Source organism: Phaethon aethereus (genome assembly GCF_964289735.1).
Source record: "Phaethon aethereus genome assembly, chromosome: 6".
NCBI lineage: Eukaryota > Metazoa > Chordata > Aves > Phaethontiformes > Phaethontidae > Phaethon > Phaethon aethereus.
This window is the reverse complement of record NC_138580.1, coordinates 18,875,552-18,894,690: the sequence shown is the minus strand read 5'-3', so window position 1 is coordinate 18,894,690 and position 19,139 is coordinate 18,875,552. Positions and strand designations below refer to the sequence as shown.

Genomic DNA, 19,139 nt, shown 5'->3' with positions numbered 1-19,139 from the left:
CAGCTGGAGAGATGAATCACCAGTAACGTACCGGAACTGGAATGAAGGGAGGGAAAGAGATCCACAGAAACCAGGGAAAAGATGTGGCTTCATTTCATCACAAACAGGTATGTTTTGTATTTCCTTTTGCTTCAGGAATTGTAATTTGATTCTGTTGTTGGCCAAGGGGTTTTTTTTTTAATTGTTCTCAAGAAATGCAATCCATATTAAAGGCCTGTTACACGGTTATAATTTGCTCAACTACTTTTATGGTTAAAGAATTGTGAAATAACAATATGCTCAGAGACTAGGTTGTAGGATTTAAAAGTATATTAATAGTTCCAGTTCTGTAATGTCAAAATACAAAGATTCGAGTGATACTGATACTTCAGTTTTACTTAAGAAGCTGTTATGTGGCACAGCAAAAATGTTAATGCATTGCTGATTTTCACAGTCAGTTTTCTCATGACCAAATGAGCCAGACGGACTGAGCAACAATTTTTCCTACAGTTATAAGCTGTTCTTCTATCAGCACACAACTTGAAATATTCAGGTTTCTAGCTTATTTTTGATCCGATAGCCAATCTGCTGAAGCATTTTTGGGTACCACCGTTTTGGTGCTAGTCTTTACATCATCACATAGCTCTATATTTTACTACAATAATAAAAAAAAAATTACAGTGCTGCTGGTTCCAGTGATTTCTGTTATCTCATAGTGTCTGTTTTCTGAAGATCTGCCAGTCATATGATAAAGTAAACATGTCAGATTCCATGGACAGAAAAAATACCCAGCTTTGTATTTGTGAGAAGAGCTGAAAAAATGTAATCCAGCTGCACTCTCGTAATCTCGGCCTCAAAAGCCAAAACTGAAAAAATGTAAAACCTTCTCTTTTTCCACTCATAATCATGGGGTTTTGATTCATGACTTTCGAATGCTTGAGTTTGGCGTTGCTATAGTTAGTATCGGATAAAAGGAAGGGACACCCACCCTCCCCCCTCAGCTGGCCCACAGATGGGAGCTGGTCAACAACTTGAGTGCGCTGAAAAATGTATTTTCCTCCTAGGCAGGGCAGTGCTTTATGTCAGTACCTGGATCTTGCCAAAAATTTTCAATGTAAGGAAGTCAAACCATTTTATCTGGAAGGCATCATTTCTCTACCTTTCCTTTTTTTTTTGCATAACTAGTATTTTTTTAAATACACAATAGTATAGGCATATGCTGTGTGACTCAGTGTAGAGGAATTGGTTTAATTTAATAAAATCAAACTGGGAATAGAAGTATGAGCCTCATGGACCATCAAACCACTGTAATGCGGCATGTCCAAATGTATTTGATGTAGAATCTCGTCTTACTCAACCACTAAAGGATACCCTTCTTAACAATATTTAAGCTAGCTAAGAAAAGAAACCCTTTCCAATTCCCAAGCCAATATTAAACTGTGATTTTTCCTTTTACACAGGACTCTGGGGTGACGAAAACTGTACTATCTCTCTTCCCTGTATCTGTAAACGTAAATCTGCATGGAAAATAGAGAAAGAGATTCCAAAAGACCAGAACCAGCAAGGAGCATGTCCCAAAGGCTGGTTGCACTTTGGATTCAAAGTAAAACATTTTTTTTCTGCTGTTTGATTATTCAAAATGCTTTCCATACTTATGACAGAAATTGGACTTCTTAAGGATTATTCAATATTTGAAGATCTTCTTCCTTTTTGAAAGAAGGGCCCTTAGGTCTATAACTACTGACACATGATACAAAGGTTTACAGTTATTAAGTAGCTTTGCACACAGAAGTTGTCTTAGTAAGGTGTCAAAAATTCTACTTTAGTTCAAGGAACTGAATACTCATATATGCAGAAACTAAGTGTATTTGTGCATTTGCTGTAAAAAGCCTGCTCCATCCTCTCTTTCCCACTTATGACAATTCCAAGAGTCTTTTATGGTCTCAAAACAGTTCTCTGACCCCTTGTACTAAATGGATCCCTAACCGCTGTCATCCTCTGAAAGATGCTGTTTCAAATAGGGTTCATCAAAGATAATTATAAACCAAAGTCTATTTGCAGTTGAAGGTCGAAAGGCAATTATTTCATCAAGCTTGTTTTAAATACGTATGTTCCTTAATAGCAACATGCATTGAGGAGGCCGGATTTATCCCAGTGCTGAACTGCACTGACTATAAGGATAAATTTAACCCAGATTGTGTTTGCCTTTAAACAACTGATTTGAATCCAAGCCTGATCACAGCTGAAAACTAATACCAAGCGTGCTGGCGAGGTCCATTGCAGGACAGAAACTAATTAAATATTTAATATTCACTAACAGCGTGTGAAATGTTTTAGTGATCACTCTTAGTCATTGATAATTTTTTTTTTTAAACAGTGCTTTTTGATACAAATTCCAAGGGATCCAGAGCATCTGAGAAACTGGTACGCTGCGCAAGAGTTCTGCAGTAGCTATGATGGGTCACTTGCTTCCCTCGAAGATGAACTGGAACAAGGTAGAGCGCTGAAAATATTGTTAAATAAATAAAATTTCATATTCATTAGGGTGCTCTAGTAAAGTTTCATCTTGGAGACAGATTTAGGAAAAAAGATAATTCAAATCCTACTCATGGTTCCACTGCTTTAAAAAATTAGTGTTTCTCTTTCCCAGTTTCCCAAAATGTAAAGATTCAGATATTGACTGAGCTATATGACAGGTACGTTTTGAGAAGTAATTAGAATTTCTTCTGTGTTTATTACCATGCATTAGAAATAAAAAAAAATAATGGAATACCCATTTTAAAATTTGCTATGTAAGATTTCTACCTTATGAATGCAACATCACACTGTTATAAAAGGAATCTCATTTTTATCCTTTAATAATACTTAAAAACTGTTCAATAGTATAGCACATAAGCATAGTGCTAGGCTGGAACTGTCAGAGAAATAAATGCCAGCGCATTTGGAAATATTTATAATCCCTATTCATAAAAATCTGGTTTTTTATACATTTGTAAAACCGCTTATTTGGAGGTGGGAGGAATCTCACTGGCTGTCCTTAGTTGAGAAATCTTACTTTCAACTAAAACTGAGAAGAGCTTTTTCAATGGGACAGTACCCCGAACAACTTAAGTTGTTCAAGCTGCTGTGAACATTTCTGTAAGACTCAGTTGTTAATGGACTAGATTCTAACCTGACTGGAGTTAATCAATTTAACTAAATTTATAGTTAGATGACACTGAAATGCCACTCATGTTCTTACTTTCTAGTAAGTATGTAATATCATTGATTAGTAATTAAATTTTTCAGTGCTTTAGTGTGTTGGAAGAGACTTCATCTATCCCTAAATGGTTACCAGTTAATTATATTTTATTCCTGTTTAATTTTCCAGCTTTCATAACAATGAATCTATTTGGACGAAAAACTAGTGTTTGGATAGGTTTCCAGAGTGATGATTATGAAAAATGGGTGAATGAAAATCCTCCGATGTATTCCAACTGGTCTCCAGTTGAAGTAGTGCATGTGAGTATTCCTAGGGGGGTTAAGGACAGTGGGAAGTTTTTCTATCCATAAAAGTCATGTCTGCCACAAAGACAAGGCCTAAACTTGTTACAGCAACTTAGTCTTCTCTTAATTTTTGCAACTTCAAACAACCATGGGCACAGATTTATGGACATAACTAGAGGTAGCAAAAAAGGCACTGTCAAGACAGTTATTTATGTAACTTGTGGCTATAGTCACATTCTCTTGCAATTGATTTTAAGCACCAAAGTTTGACTTATATGGTTAGTATAATATGCTGGGTCTGAGCAAAGTTTAGGCATAACATAATGAATTTTGTGTTTTAATATATTGTCTTACACCATGTTAGTCCACATTGGGTTTGGCATTTTAGTTTGTTCAGTGAAAGCTTGTGCCTTTTGTATTATGAGGGTGTTGTTTCACATTGTATTTATGGGAGTGTTCATAGTTGTACCTAAGTATTTATAACAGTGACTTTCAGATAATTATTCTTCTAAATTTAATGTAGTAATTATGCATTGTTTTTACACAGTGTCTTTTTTAATTAATATAAGGTTCTGTGTTGATTGCAGAGACAGCGTTATAATAGTGCAAACATTCAAGAACAACTTCCACTATGTACATTGGTATCAAATAACCCTAATTTTTATTTTACGGGAAAATGGTACTTAGAAAACTGTCAGAAAAATTATGGGTTTGTCTGCCAAAAGACTCAGGGTAAGTTTTTGTTTTGCTTTGCTTCTGTTCTCTTTTCTTACTATATTGATTTCATCTGACTTTATTTTCATCTAGAAGCAGCTTGTTATAGGTGTCTGTAAAACCAGGAACACAAAAGTTTACTGTGATAGTTTTACTTTTATATTTAGACAGACTAGCTCTACACTATTTAATAAATCAATGGCTGTGATGTAGAAGTAATTTCTAAAAAAAATGTTCCGTTGTTAAGTTCTCTTCCTAACTTTGAGCTTTCTGTTGCGTACCTTAGAATCAGGAATAGAGATGAAATTTCATGTTTTCAGTCATGGCAGCAGTGTAACCGCATGAAATTACAAAAGACAAAACTGAGGATAATTTTGATGAAAATATGATTATTGGAAGGCGGGGAGAAGTAGGACTTGCAATATTAACTCAGAATAGGTTCTAGAAAATGATTTATGTGAACAGTGTGGACCGACTGGCCGATCAAATACAGTTTGACTTTTCTTTTCACACTTCTCTAATTCTGTTACCATAAAGTTCACTTGCCAGAAGCACGAAGCTTTTTGCGTTGTTTGGTTGCCTCGAGCCACTATCCGGCGTTGCCTCTCCCGTGGGCAGCCGCTGGCTCCCCCAGGGCGCTGGGGCAGCCTCGGAGCCCCGTCCCAGGGACGGCTGCAGCGGGAAGCTGCCAGAGCTCCTTACCAAAATAGACCAGCAGCAAATTATTAACCCTAAGGCAAAGGGGAGGGCTGTCATCGGAGCCTGTAAGGAGTGTCCTTGGGTGCTGTACTTACTGCGGGGGTGGTTTTATATGGCTCAACTTTATATATCACCTCTTTGTTGAGGCCTGGGTCTAAAAAAACAATGCTCTCCTGCTGGCTGCCCAGGAGGCAAGGGAGAGGGAGTCCCCAAAGTAGAATAAACTAATAGAAGCTTTGGGCGGTGCTCACATGTGGCTCTAGCAAACCATAGCTGTATTTGACATCATGCATTATGAAGTACGGTTGCGGGGAGTGCTGGAGTAATCCTACATGCAGCGTAGAAAAAATAAATAAATACATTTTCCTGCTGGTTTGTTTTGCTTACCTCCTGAACATTTGTATTTTAACCCCTTGCTGCTGCTTCAGACAGATGGAAAAGGCTCGAAAAGGCTGCGTAGGGAGGAAAACTGTTGCCTTAGGGCAGCAAGGCTGCAGGGTGCCTGGGGGGCACTGGGGCTGCAGCGGGTGCTCAGCACCTTCCCCACGTTTCTGGCTGGGTGAATGTGAGCGCAGCCTGTGGGTCCCGGCCGAAGCGTGGTGGGTATGGGGGGACACGCTGTGCCCCCGACCTCAGTGCTGCCCACCCATCCCATGAGCAGCAGAGTGCTGCTGGGGGTGAAGGGACCAGTCCTGCCTCCCCAGTGGGACACCTCTGGCAGTCTTCAAAACACAACACAGTCAGGCAGTTCAGCTTGCGAATTCAGCAGAAAGCTTTCCCATCACTTTTTTTTTTTTTTTTTTTTTTTTTTTTTGGCCAAATTGATGTCATTCTGTGCAGATTTTCCAGGCTGCATCAGCTCAGTGCAGGGTCAGGCAAACACCAGACCTATGCATGGGAATATGCAGCTGGAAGAGCAGAGAAGCAAGGAAGGAAGAAATGAGACAGCCTCTTGCTGGCAGTAGTGAACTGCTAAATTTGATCAAATGTCCAAAAAAAAGTGTCAATTCTTGGAAAGATGAGCTGGTGCTTTGCTTCTGCCATCCTGTCCGCATCCTGTCTCGCCTTTTTTGAATTAGTTTGTGTAGGAGAGTAAAATTAAATAAGCCAGCAGGAGATCTGAACTGGGCTCTGATCTCTTAGAGATGCTTGACTTAGGATTGTGTCGGCATTTTACTGCGTTTCCTGCCTTTCCTTTTTTTAAGCAGTGACATGCACTGAAAGCGGGAAGAAAATGCAGTACTTCAGTTAGCTCAAGAGCAGAACTTTTTCTTGCTTAGAAATTTCTAATTTGAAATGATTTGTGAATGACAAATAATAAATTAATTTACTGTTTTAAGGTGCTTGTTAACACTCCTGCTCCTGCTCTCTTAGTTGTAAAGGGAACCAAGTCTAAAAACACTCCACCTCATAGCAAAGCAACCACTTCATTTTGTAATTACAGTGAAGTTTTATAGACAGAAGTAATTAATCCAAACTGACAAGTGGGATTAGAACTGAGGCATTGCTTTATTTTAATAGTCTTGTTTAAAGTATACTGTGGGCATTCATACACATTAGCAAAGGCATTTGCCTCCTGTGGAAAAGTGAGCACCACAGACTGGACTGAGGTGGAGATGGTCTCTGTCTCCTGATTTTTTTCTCATGGGAGACTCACTCTCTTTATTTCTTAAATCTAAAAGGTCTGCTTCTTCCTTTCTTTTCTTTGGACATTGCTATGTTAGTTTATCATCAAAGAGAGATTTAAGTCTCCATGCATAGAGGATTTCTCTTTCAAGTGCCAGTACTGTGATCTTCCCTATATTTGCACATGGATAGTAAAGGTGAGCTCAGGAACCTCCCAAGCACGCACTTGTACCACGAGCGACAGTTTTGTAATCCTCTTGTGCCAGTACAAGTGTTTGTGTGCCAGTGTACTGTGTGCCAGTACAATTGTGCCAGTACAGTTATTTGTGAGGCCAGGCCTCGTGCTGTAAACTGATCTTGGAAATTACTAAAAATAACGGGTCAGAAAAGAGGTAATCTAAATCCCATGCAAGGTGTCTTGGATAAGAGCCCTCTGCAGCCCACTTCTATTGGACATTTGGGATATGCCCAGACCCCAGGTGATTTCTTACTGACCTTCAAAGGTCCAGTCAGTGGAACTGATTCCATCCAGCTTTGCTTTTGTTTGTTATACATTAAACTCATTCCCTCCTGTGATGAGTTTTGTGCTGTGATGGAATTTCAGGTACTGTTCTAGTAGTCACCATCATCTTTGTCTTTTTCTTTTTCTTTTAAAATTCACAATGCTTTCCTGAAACCAAGGAGTTTGCAATTTTTACATTTGTTTTTAAGGATAGTTCTGGGGTTTTTAAGCTGTTCCGCTACGTTCAAGATGTCTGTTTTAAAAAAAAAAATAAATCCTTTATCTCTATTTGTAACAGACACATCCAGACATGTCATCAATTCATCTGAAATGTACCCTGTGCCAGATACTTTAGAATATGGAAACAGAACGTATAAATTAATACGTGGGAATTTTACATGGTCCTCAGCTTTAAAAACCTGCATGGCAAATGGCACAGAGTTGGTCAGCATCACAGACCAGTATCACCAAGCTTTCCTCACGGTCATTGTGAATCGACTGGGATACAACCACTGGATTGGACTGTTCACTTCGGATGTACGTAGTGAACTCCCTGGCTATGAGTATGATGCTGCAAAGGAGTTCTTCCAGTAATAGGCTGATGAGCTGTGTCACTCATTTGAAGTCACAGGAAATTTGCATCTGGCCATGAAACCCTGGAAGGCTTGAGCCCTAACCTTTTGCAACATAATGTATAAATCTAACGGGAGCCAGTTTGGTGCAATGACTACTGAAAACTAAAAGCCATAGAAAACACTTAAAAACACAAAAAAAACCCTCTTGTAGTGTCAACATTGAAATGATGTTGTTTAATTTTTAGTTGCTCAATGGCCCAAATAACCACTTGCTGAAAACAGCAGGTTAGATGTAGTTTGTGATCTCCCAGAAGTAAGTTGGGAGGATCCTTGGATCTGCCTTTTGTAGATCCCCCTTCATCTACCCAGCCTTCAGCGATTAAAAGACATTCTGTAACGTGAGGATGCCGTCAGAAGAAGAAGAAGTTGTATGGTGCTAAAGCATATCAGAAAGATAATGTGAAATTTGTTTTGGCAGAACGGGCTTAACTTTGAATGGTCGGATGGGACTAGGTCTTTGTTTACCTTCTGGGAAGACGACGAGTCCCAGGCCTTCGGCAGCTGTGTTTACATTGATACTTCGGGGCACTGGAGAAGTGCTAACTGCGAACGACTTCTGCAAGGAGCGGTTTGCCATGTGCCACCTAGTAAGTCAGAGTTAAGTTTTCTATTTAACCTTTGCAGCTGCAAATGTGTGTATTGACAGTGGAAGTACGTGAAAGGAAATCAACTGGCTTGAGGTTAAGCAATGACGATAGTGTTACTCAAAACTGAAGTATATTCCTGGCGTTTCCTTGCTGTATCTCCTATTTGTGAAACCATTTTTTCCCCATAAAATATTTGCCATCAGGTCTGGTTCGTAGGAAAATGGAAAGAGAACTTTCATAATAAGAAAGAAACAGGAAAATTACTTACTCTGTCTCTTCAGTGAACTCTATATTATCTGTGAAAAATGACAATTGCTAATAATCTAGCTTGAAGGGAAATAAATTCAGTTTGCTGCAATTAACTGTGGGATGGGAGAAGGGAAGCATTTAGAGCAAAGTGAAAAATTAGTGTCACATCTTCACTGACTGCACATAAGAGATTTTGCAACTTTTTTGGTAAAGATAGATAAGAATATTTTCCTGTATGCTAAAATAAGCTGTGTTTCCTGCAATGCTCTGTCAATTACCTGGGCTTTGTTTGAACCCAGAATTCAGGTCAGGAACTCCATTTGATGCAGAGTCTTTGACAGCACCCATTTCTCAAAATTCAGTGGTATTGATGACCAGGGATTTGCCTACATCTTATTATAGCTTTTGGATCTGTTGAGAAGAAAGCTGTTTCGGAATCCGTCAAGACAAACTTACTCCTTAGCATGGTTTTTGTAGCGAAGCTGAATAATTTTCTCATTTGTTTCTCATATATATATAGCCTAAGGTTTATGTAATTTTTAAAAGTTGTGTTTTGTAGCATGTGAGACTGTAGCTGACACAGCTGAGTCTACAACAGTGCCAAAAAGTGATGCTGGGGATTGCAAAGTGAGCCTGTGGAGTTGCCCTGTGGAGGGGGACTCTTTGCTGCAGCACGTTGCATGCTGGCGAGGCCGGCTGCTGCTTACCAATGGGAGACTCTCCCTGTGCCATGGTATTTGGCATGAAGTTATCTTTGCGGCTTGGTGGAGAGGAACTCTGCGGTCCTTCGAAATCCCCAGCCCTCTGGGAGATGCTGGGCAGCCCGGCGTGCTCTGATGTGCCCGTAGTTCGGTCGTAACTCCTCATGCGCATCAGTATCGGTTAGATTGTCCCGATATTGCTGGTGCAGTCTGGCAAGGATTTTGGTCAGAAATAAAACCAGCTTTACTCTGCTAATACAAATATATCTAACCACTAGATTTTCGCTTGGAAAATAGAGGCAGAACACAATAACGTGCTTATTAGCATTACTCCAAAACGGTGTGTGGAATGTTATATTAATGTGTAAGTTGTTGTGCCAATAAAGCTGTGCTGTTATTTTTATCACAGAAGAGAAACTCACTGCATATAAAGGCTTATGTTCAGAAAAAAATGTTCCCTGGATCAAATTCAAAAACAGTTGCTACAGCTTTTCCACAGTTCTGCAGGGCACAAGTTTTGATACTGCGTATGAAGTCTGCAAAAATCAAGGTAAGTGATTATTTTATCGCTACAAAATGTCATTGTGATATCTTAAAAAAAGATATATTTTCTGAAATGACTGAAGTCATGGCATGTGTTTTCTCTAGTTCAAGATAATGACAGTGGAGCTCATAAGCCAGCTATTAAATTGGAGGCAATGTACTTCAAAGAAATATTCCTTTCCATGTGAAAATATTGATTTCTAGAATAACAGATAAGATGCATTTCTTTCCCTTCAAACTTGTTGTAAAATCATGTGAGAACAGTATTATATCAACCTGAGCATTTTCACATTAACTGCAAACTTAAGAACTTATAACCAGACTTCTTAAGCTTTCCAGTTAAGGTTAATAATATTCAGTTTTTTAAATGCATTTTAATGGCATGCATGGACTGTTTGAAAATTTGTTCTGTGTTTAATCTGTAGGATCAAATCTCCTAACTATTCAAGACGAAGATGAAAATGCATTCATTCTGGAAGAACTGCACAGTTTTGGTTATTCTGTGCAAATGGTTTGGTTGAACATCCTGCTTGTTACAGACAGTAAGTTCTGGGTGGAAGAGAACTGCATGTAAGAACCTGGTTTGGTTTTTATTTGAATGCTAGTGTAACCATCTTCTAAAACTGTTATCTTTTGAGATTTATTTTTTTTCGCTGCCTATTACCTGTTTATGATGTAGTAAAACTAGTCAAGCTTTCTGTAATTATCACTTATTAGTATTCTGTATGCTCTATATGTATAGATGTATGTGAAAGCCTTTATTTTCTTCCTAAAGAAGCACTACAGGCTATCTTCTGTGTCAACTACATAGGCTATTTTTAAATGCTTAAAAAAAAGAAAGTAATGTAGTGGCCAAACAGACAAAATCCCGGCATTCTTTAATTCAATATTTATTTATGCGAGGCTAAGTCCAACTGAAACAAAGATAATGATCAAAACAGGATGGTATTTTATAATGATTTATAACTTCTACCCTTAGATGAGACAGTCTCCTGGTTTGATGGCTCTCCCTTAAATTATTCTAACTGGGGCATCAGGGAGCCTGAATTTGATCATCTCAAAGGGAATTTCTGTATCAGCCTGAGGACCACAGATGGAGTCTGGCAATTATCTCCATGCAGAGAAAAAAAGGGATTTGTTTGTAAAATGGATGCAGGTATGTTCTTCTATAAAAAGGAGGCAATTGTGTCCTTTTAACCATTGTTTTACATGTTCCTTGTCGCTTGCTTACTTGCTTTTAGTTTCCACTTTAATTTAATTCTAATTACATAATTCTGTCCCTTGGCATTAGGGAAAATCAGGTGTTTTATTAGATATTATATATATTAGAAAAAATACCTGTAAAAAACCCAACCAGCCAGGGTAACCTTCTGTTGAGGAACCTGGGCAGCCATTGCATTATTGCTGTCTGTGGTAGCCGGCCATGCGCAGAGAATCATAGAGTACCAGGTTGGAAGGGACCTCAGGGATCATCTGGTCCAACTTTTCTGGGCAAAAGCACAGTCTAGACAAGATGGCCCAACGCCCAGTCCAGCCGAATCTTGAAAGTGTCCAGTGTTGGGGAATCCACCACTTCCCTGGGGAGATTATTGCAATGGCTGATTGTTCTCATTGTGAACATTTCCTCTTGCGTCCAGTTGGAATCTTCCCAGGAGTAACTTGTACCCATTACCCCCGTCTTTTCCATGTAACTCCTTGTAAAAAGGGAGTCTCCATTTTCTTTGCAGCCACCCTTTAAAGACTGGAACGTGGCGATAAGCTCTCCCCTCAGCCTGCTTTTCTCAAGGCTGAACAAACCCAGTTCTCTCAGCCTTCCCTTGTATGGCAGAGCGTCAGGCTGGCCTTCACAAACCCCGCGGATGGGCAGGCGCAGCCCGGGAGACCTGCAGAGACACCACATCAGCAGGAATGTGGGTCTGTGAGAGAGCTGAAGTGTTTTGAGAGCCCACCCAAAATGCCCAAGTTGCTGTTGCACTCAATAGCTGGATTAATCTACTGCTGCACAGATCTGCTCATGCATTTGCACTTCAAAAACTGGATAAATGCTGCTGCTCATCCTTGCACGAATGTCAAATAATACATTCCGACAAATTTAAGGGATTTTAGATAACAGATTAGGTCATGTTTAACTTGGCCAGTTGGAATCCCATTAACATGAGTAAAGCTAAAGAACAGCCTGCTCTTACATGGTTTTAGGTAGATTGTCTTTTTGGTATCAATTTTACCATGAATGTATGTAGTAACTTTTGTTAGTTCTATGGGTAATTTTATGACTGTTCTGGATTCTATTTCAGCTATCGATGCAACAGAACCCTCTGAAAAATGTAAGTTTCTTCTGTACTTCCTTAATATTTTTTTATAAGGAGTAATAACATATTTTGAGCCGATAATTTGTGAGGTAACATTTTTCACTGTTAAACCTGTAATTTAAAATGTGTTACACATAAGGGGTAATAATACGTTTTCCACAAAACGTCTATATGTTTATATTTAGAAGTCTATATAATTATAACTATATCTGCTTAATAAGAATTTCTGTCCTTCCCTTTCAGCATCATACCGTGGACTTGCAGCTCTGGCTGTTTTCGTGACGTTAGTGATGCTGGCTGCCATTTCCCTTTTCCTGTGGTGCTTGTACAAACAGAATAACCAACTCTTCCGCAGGATACTGTGGGTCAGAAATGCCTATTTGCCACAGATCAACGCTGATGTTCCTGCTTTAGAAGAAAGCATTCTCATTTCTGATTTTGAGAGAAATGACAACAATTAATTGATCAGAAATAGCCAGCAGACATGTCTTCCATGTGAAACTCCACAATCTACAGCGGTTTTCTCCTTCTCGGGAGTCCCCCGTGCCGAGAGAGCCTCACAGCCATTGGTGTGAATGCCATAGGGGCTCCCCACCTTGGAGAGCTTTTGCCTTGTGGCAAGATGAGGTGAGGATGCAAAGCAGAACCATGGACAAATTGGCTCCTTTGGGACAAGCCGGGAACCGAAAATACTCCCACACCATAAACCTCCAACCGCTCACATGAAGCAGTAAGCAGTCATGTCTGAGGCCCCAGAGCAGCGGGCATTTTCATGCAGCTTTTTCCTTCCGAATGTTTGGGCTTTTGTGTCTTTGTTTTTGAACGTCGCAGAATTGCTCATGAGCCAGCATTAAAATTTGGCCTTGAATTTTGGAACTCTGAAACATATTCCAAGGATTATGGTGTAGATTTTTTTTTCTTAGTAGCCATTCCTTCTGCAAAATGAACAGTTATTTTTCAGACCGTGGATTCTTGCCAGGTGGATTTCCAAGCTTGCAGAGAGATGAAGTCACTTTTGACTTGGCAGTGCCAGAGTACTGGTAGTTCAGCCCGTGATGTCTAGTTCATGTTATAAAATAAATTAGTCTAGAGATATAATGGCATGTGGACTTTGTCATCCTGAAGTTAATATATTAATTTGAGATGCGCCCAGCGTCCTGTTAAAGATTTAACTATGTGATCTCTCACCTAGGTTATTTCAGAAATTGAATCCCATCAACCTCTTTTAAAGACTCTTTTGGGCAATATCTGTTTGAAGAAAAAAAACTGTTATAAGTCTTGCTGAAGTTATGGTAATAATTTGCTTTACTGTTCACCTAAAGTATTTCTGCAAGCAGTGTTCACGTATGCTCTTCTGAGACCCTGCGGTCAAAAGCTAAGGACGATACATGGGGGAGCCACATTGCTGTTCCCAAAGGGTGCTATAACCCCATGTAGCAGACCCTCAGAAGGACAATTCTCACTTTCAGTGTTCATACTAAGGTGCTAACGAAGGAGATAAATTTCGCTGACCAGCTGGTCTGCAGGCTGATGGTTGTGAAGGACCCAGCTCAGGTCTCTGCACTACCTCAATTACAGTGGCCCAGAACAGCAACACGTACTCTCCGTGGGACTCTCACCATCTTAACCAGTCCTCCAGCCATGTCTCTGAAAACACCCGGAAGATTAGGAGGCATTTTATTTTTTTATTTTTATTGCAGCGTGCACAAACAAATGGTTAGTCATGATGTGTTAGCTGAGAATGGATTTACTGTGCCTTCAGTCATCTCTAAAAGCTGCTGCAAAGGGCTGCATTTGTTGTTGGGTTTGTTGGTTTGTTTGTTCTAAGATGAGTCATTCTAACAATTTTGCAAGAGCCCTAAGATGGAGGTATGTTCCTCAGAATTAAGGAAGCAGCCAACGCCAACGGAAATGTTTTTACATAGTATTTGTGCACATATACAGGAATGTATGACTCCCTTTTAGGTAGATTTCACACGGCCAATTCTAGAAACATTGCAAAAATTGCCTGTCATAATTATGTATAGGGCTATTTTAAAAAATTATTTAGTACCTAGAAGATTTCTCTGCTGATTTACAGAACCATTCCAAAATGTTGTCTAAGAGGCTGCAGATGGTTTTGATCCCAATATGATTTTCAACATACTGTTTTTGATAATGTCTGTGGGTGTAGCTATCACAAGTTCTTAATCTGACTTTTTTCCATGATATAAAATATAAATAGCTTTTCTGTGTATATTTTGTCTAATGGTTTGACCCCATACATTAGTCTTCAGTAATGTTTTTAAAGTTTATCTAGTCCTGTAGATCTACCTATGGGACTGTTTTTATGTGAAGTCCACTATTAGAGTTTGTGGACTGCAGCTTTTGAGTGCAATTGCCAGATCATCCGCTGTTTATATGTATGAACTTTGATAGCTTCTTTACTGCCAAAAAAAAAAAGAAGAAAAAAGGTTGTGGCCATCTCTCCCTTCCCCATGAGAATTTCACCTATTTAAACTACAGTTGGAGGAACTTAAACAAAACAATCCCCTTCATCACATTCACTGACCAGTGTGTAATTGCTGCCTTCTTACAGCAAGTAGAGTGGCTTGCAGGATGTTTTTTGTTTGTGAGAGTAAGATGCATCATCTCTGAGGACATGTATTTATCAGGCTGCTGTTACCTAGTTATGCAGACTCTTGGCAGATTTTGATGTGGTCAATGAGGATGGGTTTTTTGGTTGGGTTTGGTTGGTTTGTTTTTTCACAAAACTTGACATAGGCTTTTTATCAATTTTCTCTGAGGTATGTTGTAATCATTTAAATATATTTGAAGAGCAAGGGTATAATAAATAACCCTAACCTCAAAATAGCGTTCATTGATTAATGTGAACTCTGATATCGATGATCCTGCATTAAGGGAAAAATAGCTCAAGCGGTGGTTTTCTTCTTCTTTACTTCAAAATGGTTTTGAGGGACCAGACCCTTAAATATTTATTTTTAACTCTTTCATCATTTAAGTTTTATAATTGCAGGTGTTATTCACTCAAGAATGTAATCATTGATTGCTTTCTAGTCCGTGTTCTGGATTTTGTTACCATAGCTTTTGGTTGTTTTCCCTTTAACTAGAGGTCTCCTGTACTACTCCTGATCAGAGTATGGGGTGACTGTTTATATTGCTGACCTTGATGCTATTGGCAGACAGGTTTACTGTATTATTTCAACTGGAAAATTAAAGTGTGAATAGTAATTTTCTGTGCTGCAATTTTTCTTGAATCTTTCTGCAGCTTATTTAGCTGCCACGCTGTAGTGTCTTGTAACAGCAGTTCCCAGGCTTTGCACTGGGTCCGGCTGGTAAGAGAGGGACAGCTTGCACCAGCCTTCTTTCTGGCTACAAGGCTGGACCCAGACCTGGACACTGCAGATGGTCTCCATGCGTGTGGTGTCCCCGGTGTCTCCCAGGGCACAGACAAGGATGCCCCAGGACCTGTGTGCAGAGCTGCTGGGACGAGGAAGGAGGCACCATCAGGGGGGATGATGGATGGGGGCATGGCACTGATGCACAGATATTCTCCCAGCCTACTGCCCGTTCCCTGCAGCACTGCGAGCTGGGGCCACCAGGGATGAGTGATGGGCTGGAGGAGGTTTCCAGCTGGACTGTGGAGGCTGTGTTGTGTGGGAGACCATTCACTTCTGCCACAAACAAGGTGGAGATACATGGACGGCAGTGTAGTAGCTTCCATGGGTAGCACCAAAGTGCTCCCCGTGTCCGAGAACTGGGTTCACCAGAGCCTGAGCAGGCAAATGAATGTTGTGTTTTCCGCTGCCATGTCACCTTCTTTGAATGTGTTTACTGAAAGGGAAATATTAGATGGTTTCATACCACTCACTTGCTTGGGGGATGGACGGGTAGGTATCCCCACCAGAGATAGGTATGTTCAGGCCAACATAAGACAAACCTTGTCTATCAGATATTGGGGTTTGGAAAAAAATCCATGTACTTATTTTTGCAGACTCCATTCCCGGACAAAATTCACCTCCTGGTCCCTTTAGCAGTCCTTGCAGCTTGTCTCTGAGGGAAAGAGGAGCACGATGCAGCTGACACATCCCAGTTGGACGGGAGTCTGCAATGGGAAGATGTGTATGCTGGAGATGTCCAGCTTGACCAGAGGGTTGTGGCACAAGGCTGTAAATGGGCAACATGACTCCTAAGCAGAGCACTTTCCAGCTGTGCCTCTCCTGGGTGCAGTGCTGTCCTTCCGTGTGCAGGGATCCTCCTCCCTTCCGCTCTCCTCCTCCCCTCCCCTGCCTCCGCGCACACACATGCGCTTGTGCGGCTGGGTCAGGACAAGAGAGGAGCCGCGGGACAGCTTGAAATCTGTGCGGTAGAGTCCGGAGGGAGTGTAGGGAAAAAGTAGGGTTTTTGCACGCTCTGCGAGACTTGACCAGCTGTAATTCCAAGGGCACCATCGCACAAATTCCCGTTTAATTTAGCCCCCTACGTTTTTCTTTCATCATGTTGCCCCTCCTTTAGTGTAGTAACAGGCGTTCTCAGTCTCTTGTAATAATAAACCCACTGTAATGAAACCCGCGGTATACCCTTCCTCCAGGGCATTTATATACAAGCAGAATTTTTTGGTTAGAAGCTAAACTGCACACGTTCAACAACCGGGCTCTAAATCCTCAGCTCAAAAAAAAGGAAAAAAAAAAAGAGGCCTCTTCTTGAGCTATAATAATATTTCCTTTGGTAATCAGTGGAATGTTGATTTTAAAGCCAGTGCTGATTTCTTACAATCTGCTTGCAGCCCTCAGCTGTAAGTAACCGTCAGGAGCGAGTTCACAGGCGTTAGGTTGTTCCGAGAGGGTATGAGTTAAGGTTGACCTTGGTGCTTGGAAAGACAGTCAGTCTCGGTTTGGCCAGTAGATGGTAGTGGTACACACGGAGCTGGCAAAACGAGTTGTGTAAGAATAAAAATCAGAGGGATCTGCGCTCCGAATCCTTTAGAAGTTTTATTAAATGAGCAGCAAAACGCCCAAGTCGCAGGACTGCGAATACCGGTGTCAGTTCCTAGCCACGGCTGCAACGTTACCAAGCTGCGTTAAGACGGCTTTCCAAGTCTCGGTGTTCATCCTCAACAAGTTTAAAGGGATGCACTGAAATGCTTGGATCGGGATAATGCAAGTCCTTGCGTTGGTCTGGGGGTTTTTCTTTTGTTTGGAGAGTGATGGGAAAATCCACTTGGGTTACTGAGTATTAAATAAATGAGTAAATATATCTTTCTGGTATGTTTTTGTTCTGATTCCTCTGCTGGAAAGGTAGTTCACTGAAAATCCTCCAGCCAGGTCTCTTTACTGTAAATGGATTTCTCTTAATGTTTCATTTCTTGACTGTATCAATACAAGCATTTACTTACTAATTTATGTGGGAAAAGGAAAATGAAGACATAGGAATGAAAATTATTACACATTTTAGAGATCCATTGCATAAGTAATCATTCCATAGCACTGTTGAAAGCAGATTTTCTCCTTCCCTCAATTTATTCTGTAATTTCCTCAGGGCTAAGAGTTGCCAATCCCTTTCTATATCTATTATCTTTATGCAGGATGATTGTGATTCGGATTCTGTTCTTAGAAATGTAACCATAAAAAAGGGCATTAGGAATAATTTTGTAATAAAGCCTCACTTCAAAGTCTTAGTTTTTATAATCTTCTTTCCTTATACTGCAGCTCTTTTAGACTTTCCTGATCCTCCTGTGACGAAGCAGTTGCAGTTGTCTGAGGAAGCGTACTAGACCCAGCCTGCCGCAGTGCTTGCGAGTAACCCATGGTAATTTATAACCACTAAAGTGATTCTCAGCTGCAATCGTTTCCAAATGTGCGCAGCTCGATAATAGCAAAAATGCTTCTTCTACCATTTCCTTTATTTCTGATGCTTATTTTTGTTCGTTGGCTTGTTGCTATTGTAACAAATCCTACTCTCTTCTTAACCTCAGCCTACAGACTAAATCTCCACTGAGGTTCTCGGAAATAAATGCTTCAAAACATAGTTTTATTGAGAACAACAGCTAAACTTGTAGATAGAAGATAAATCTTGAAATGCGTAGTGGGCTAAAAGTTCCTATCCTCTGCATGCTGGCACAGGAAAATAAGGAAGACTTTTTCTCTGAATCACACACATAACGGCCTAAATAACAACCTGCTCCGTGGAGGTGGCCAGCACTACAGCTAATGGTGGGTGCTTGAAGACCATCCACCACCACCAGCTTGACTGGTAGAATGCAATAGCTGAGTCAATGTCTCAGACCATACATTGGAAAAACAAAACTATCTCTATATCTTCTCAGATTTTTATAGATGGATGTTCATCTTAAGAAAGTAAAAGTTTCCATTTATGCCATACAAAAAACCCTCTGTATTTTTTCTTTTACTTTTTTAGTGAATAGTGAAAATTATCCCATCAAGTACATTCCTCTTGTGAAGCTATTTATTCAGGTCATTTGTTCTAAAGTATGATTTTAGGCCTTTGAACCCAGTTATAACCTGGTTAAATATGCTTTGCCACTTCTTCCTGCCATAAGCTTTGCGTGCATTGTAGGCAAGAAGGCCCTGGAAAGCCCTCGCTGGAAGCCAAAAGCAAGCTTGCACGGAGCTGATAAAAGACAGACTCTACCTCCTCAGCAGCTTTGGGCTGCGCGGCTTCACTGACGCTGGAGTTGGGACTCCATCCCAGAGCCGGATGCTTCCAGGTTCATTCAGGTATGCAAGCAGAATCCCAAACATTGGACATTGCCAATGAGCTGGAGCACATAAACTTTTAATATAAAGTAAAAGAATATTCTAAGTCACATAAGGCTTCATTAGTTACGGTCCTAGCACAGGTTACGCATAATTGCGCTTTATTTGTATTAGTTTTTTGGGGGAAGTTTCTCCTGATGCTAGCACGTCTACCTATTATGTATCTGAAATCTGAGCCCTACCTAAACGCTTGCATGACCTAGACATTAGATTTTCTGGAACTTAATTTTCAAGAATATCAAGGGGATTCTTTCGGAACAGGTAAGAAAGTAATGTTTCTGCTGCTGCATATCGTGTCCTGCTAGTCCTGTGGGATGAAAATGATACTGAGAG

At 40.3% G+C, this 19,139-nt stretch overlaps 1 protein-coding gene across 1 annotated transcript in view; it reads left to right on the top strand.

Annotated features, from left to right (window-relative positions):
* PLA2R1 (phospholipase A2 receptor 1) overlaps positions 1-12,491 on the top strand; it is a gene marked incomplete at its 3' end in the record, with an annotated part of 42,624 nt that extends 30,133 nt beyond the window's left edge. Inside the window, exons 19-30 of the mRNA XM_082001842.1 lie at positions 4-107; positions 1,440-1,582; positions 2,357-2,474; positions 3,350-3,480; positions 4,053-4,197; positions 7,305-7,543; positions 8,060-8,228; positions 9,588-9,728; positions 10,147-10,263; positions 10,701-10,877; positions 12,016-12,045; positions 12,274-12,491. Of these exons, the coding sequence (XP_081857968.1) occupies positions 4-107; positions 1,440-1,582; positions 2,357-2,474; positions 3,350-3,480; positions 4,053-4,197; positions 7,305-7,543; positions 8,060-8,228; positions 9,588-9,728; positions 10,147-10,263; positions 10,701-10,877; positions 12,016-12,045; positions 12,274-12,491 (1,732 nt within the window). The remainder of the gene's footprint in view (positions 1-3; positions 108-1,439; positions 1,583-2,356; positions 2,475-3,349; positions 3,481-4,052; positions 4,198-7,304; positions 7,544-8,059; positions 8,229-9,587; positions 9,729-10,146; positions 10,264-10,700; positions 10,878-12,015; positions 12,046-12,273) is intronic.
* Positions 12,492-19,139: the final 6,648 nt, after the last annotated feature.